The sequence below is a fragment of the Corvus brachyrhynchos genome, unplaced genomic scaffold (assembly GCF_000691975.1).
Source record: "Corvus brachyrhynchos isolate BGI_N302 unplaced genomic scaffold, ASM69197v1 scaffold303, whole genome shotgun sequence".
NCBI classification, from domain to species: Eukaryota; Metazoa; Chordata; class Aves; order Passeriformes; family Corvidae; genus Corvus; species Corvus brachyrhynchos.
In genome coordinates, this window is record NW_008237429.1 from 153955 (window position 1) to 155295 (window position 1341).

The 1341-nt window shown below is 56.9% G+C and overlaps 1 protein-coding gene across 1 annotated transcript in view; it reads left to right on the top strand.

The window, feature by feature from the left end:
* The window catches only part of LOC103613518 (kin of IRRE-like protein 1), a 22410-nt gene that overhangs the window by 18876 nt on the left and 2193 nt on the right, over positions 1-1341 (top strand). Inside the window, 2 exon segments of the mRNA XM_017731148.1 lie at positions 443-638; positions 1263-1341. The exon segment at positions 1263-1341 is cut by the window's right edge and continues 55 nt beyond it. Of these exon segments, the coding sequence (XP_017586637.1) occupies positions 443-638; positions 1263-1341 (275 nt within the window).

The window sequence follows — 1341 nt, forward strand, 5'->3', positions numbered from 1 at the left end:
CCTCTTCCCACAACCCCCTGGAAATGGGGATTGGGATTTGGACTAGATTTGGGATTGGGATTGGGATTGGGTTTGGGATTGGGATTGGGATTGGGATTGGGATTGGGATTGGGATTGGGATTGGGATTGGGATTGGGATTGGGATTGGGATTGGGATTGGGGTCAAACACAACCTCTAAATGTCCCCATTGTGGCTCTGTGTCCCTCTCCTCTTCCCACAACCCCCTGGAAATGGAGATTGGGATCGGGACTGGGATTTGGACTGGAATTGGGACTGGGTTTGGGATTGGGATTTGGACTGGGTTTGGGACTGGGTTTGGGATTGGGTTTGGGATTGGGGTCAAACACAACCCCTAAACGTCCCCATTGTGGCTCTGTGTCCCTCCCCTCTTCCCACGACCCCATGGAAACGGGGATTGGGATTTCCACGGGACTGATTTAGGGCCTGGCCTGGCCGCTGAGCTTCGGGGGTGTCCTGTGTCCCCTCCCTGCTGTCCCCAACTGTCCCCAGGTGCTGAGCAACAGCAACCAGCTGTACCTCAAGTCCGTCACGCAGGCGGACGCCGGCCAGTACGTCTGCAAGGCCATCGTGCCCCGGATCGGCGTGGGCGAGAGGGAGGTCACCCTCTCCGTCAACGGTCAGTGACCCCAAAAACGCCCCCGAAATCCCCCAAAAGCTCCCGGGAATCCCCGGGAATGGAGCGGATCCCAAAACTTCTCCGTTTCTGTCGTTTTTGGTAGGGTGAGGGAGAGGGAGTTTAAAACATTACGGAGTTGGGATCACGCGGATGCGGGGGAAAGAAATGGGATTTGGGGGCTTTGTTGGGGTTTTAACTTAAAATTTAGGGGAAGAGGCAGAACGGGATTATGGGAAGGGAAATAAACCCTAAAATGAGATTTTCCACACCCATCCCTCCTGCCAGGGCCATGGGAATGGGGGTCAGGGAAAAGTCGGGAGTCGTTGCCATGGGAGAAAGTTCAGGAATTTCAACCTGGAATGTCCCATGGGAGATTGCCCCAACTCCAGCTGCACCAAGGACCCTTTTCCCTCTTAAACCCCTCATCCCTGAGTCCTTCCCACTCTTTTTTCACCCAATTCCATCTTTTTTCCCCTCCTTGAACCCACGACCCCCGGAGCGTTTCCCTCATTCCTCACCCAGCAGCGGCTCCGGAATCTCCTCCCCAGCCCCTCACCCCTCACCCCGTGACTCCCCAAATCCCTCCGCAACGCCCCGAAATTCCCTCTTCTCGCCTCCCCTCAGGGCCCCCGATCATCTCGAGCGAGCCGGTGCAGTACGCGGCGCGCGGCGACCGCGGCAAGGTCGAGTGCTTCATCGGCAG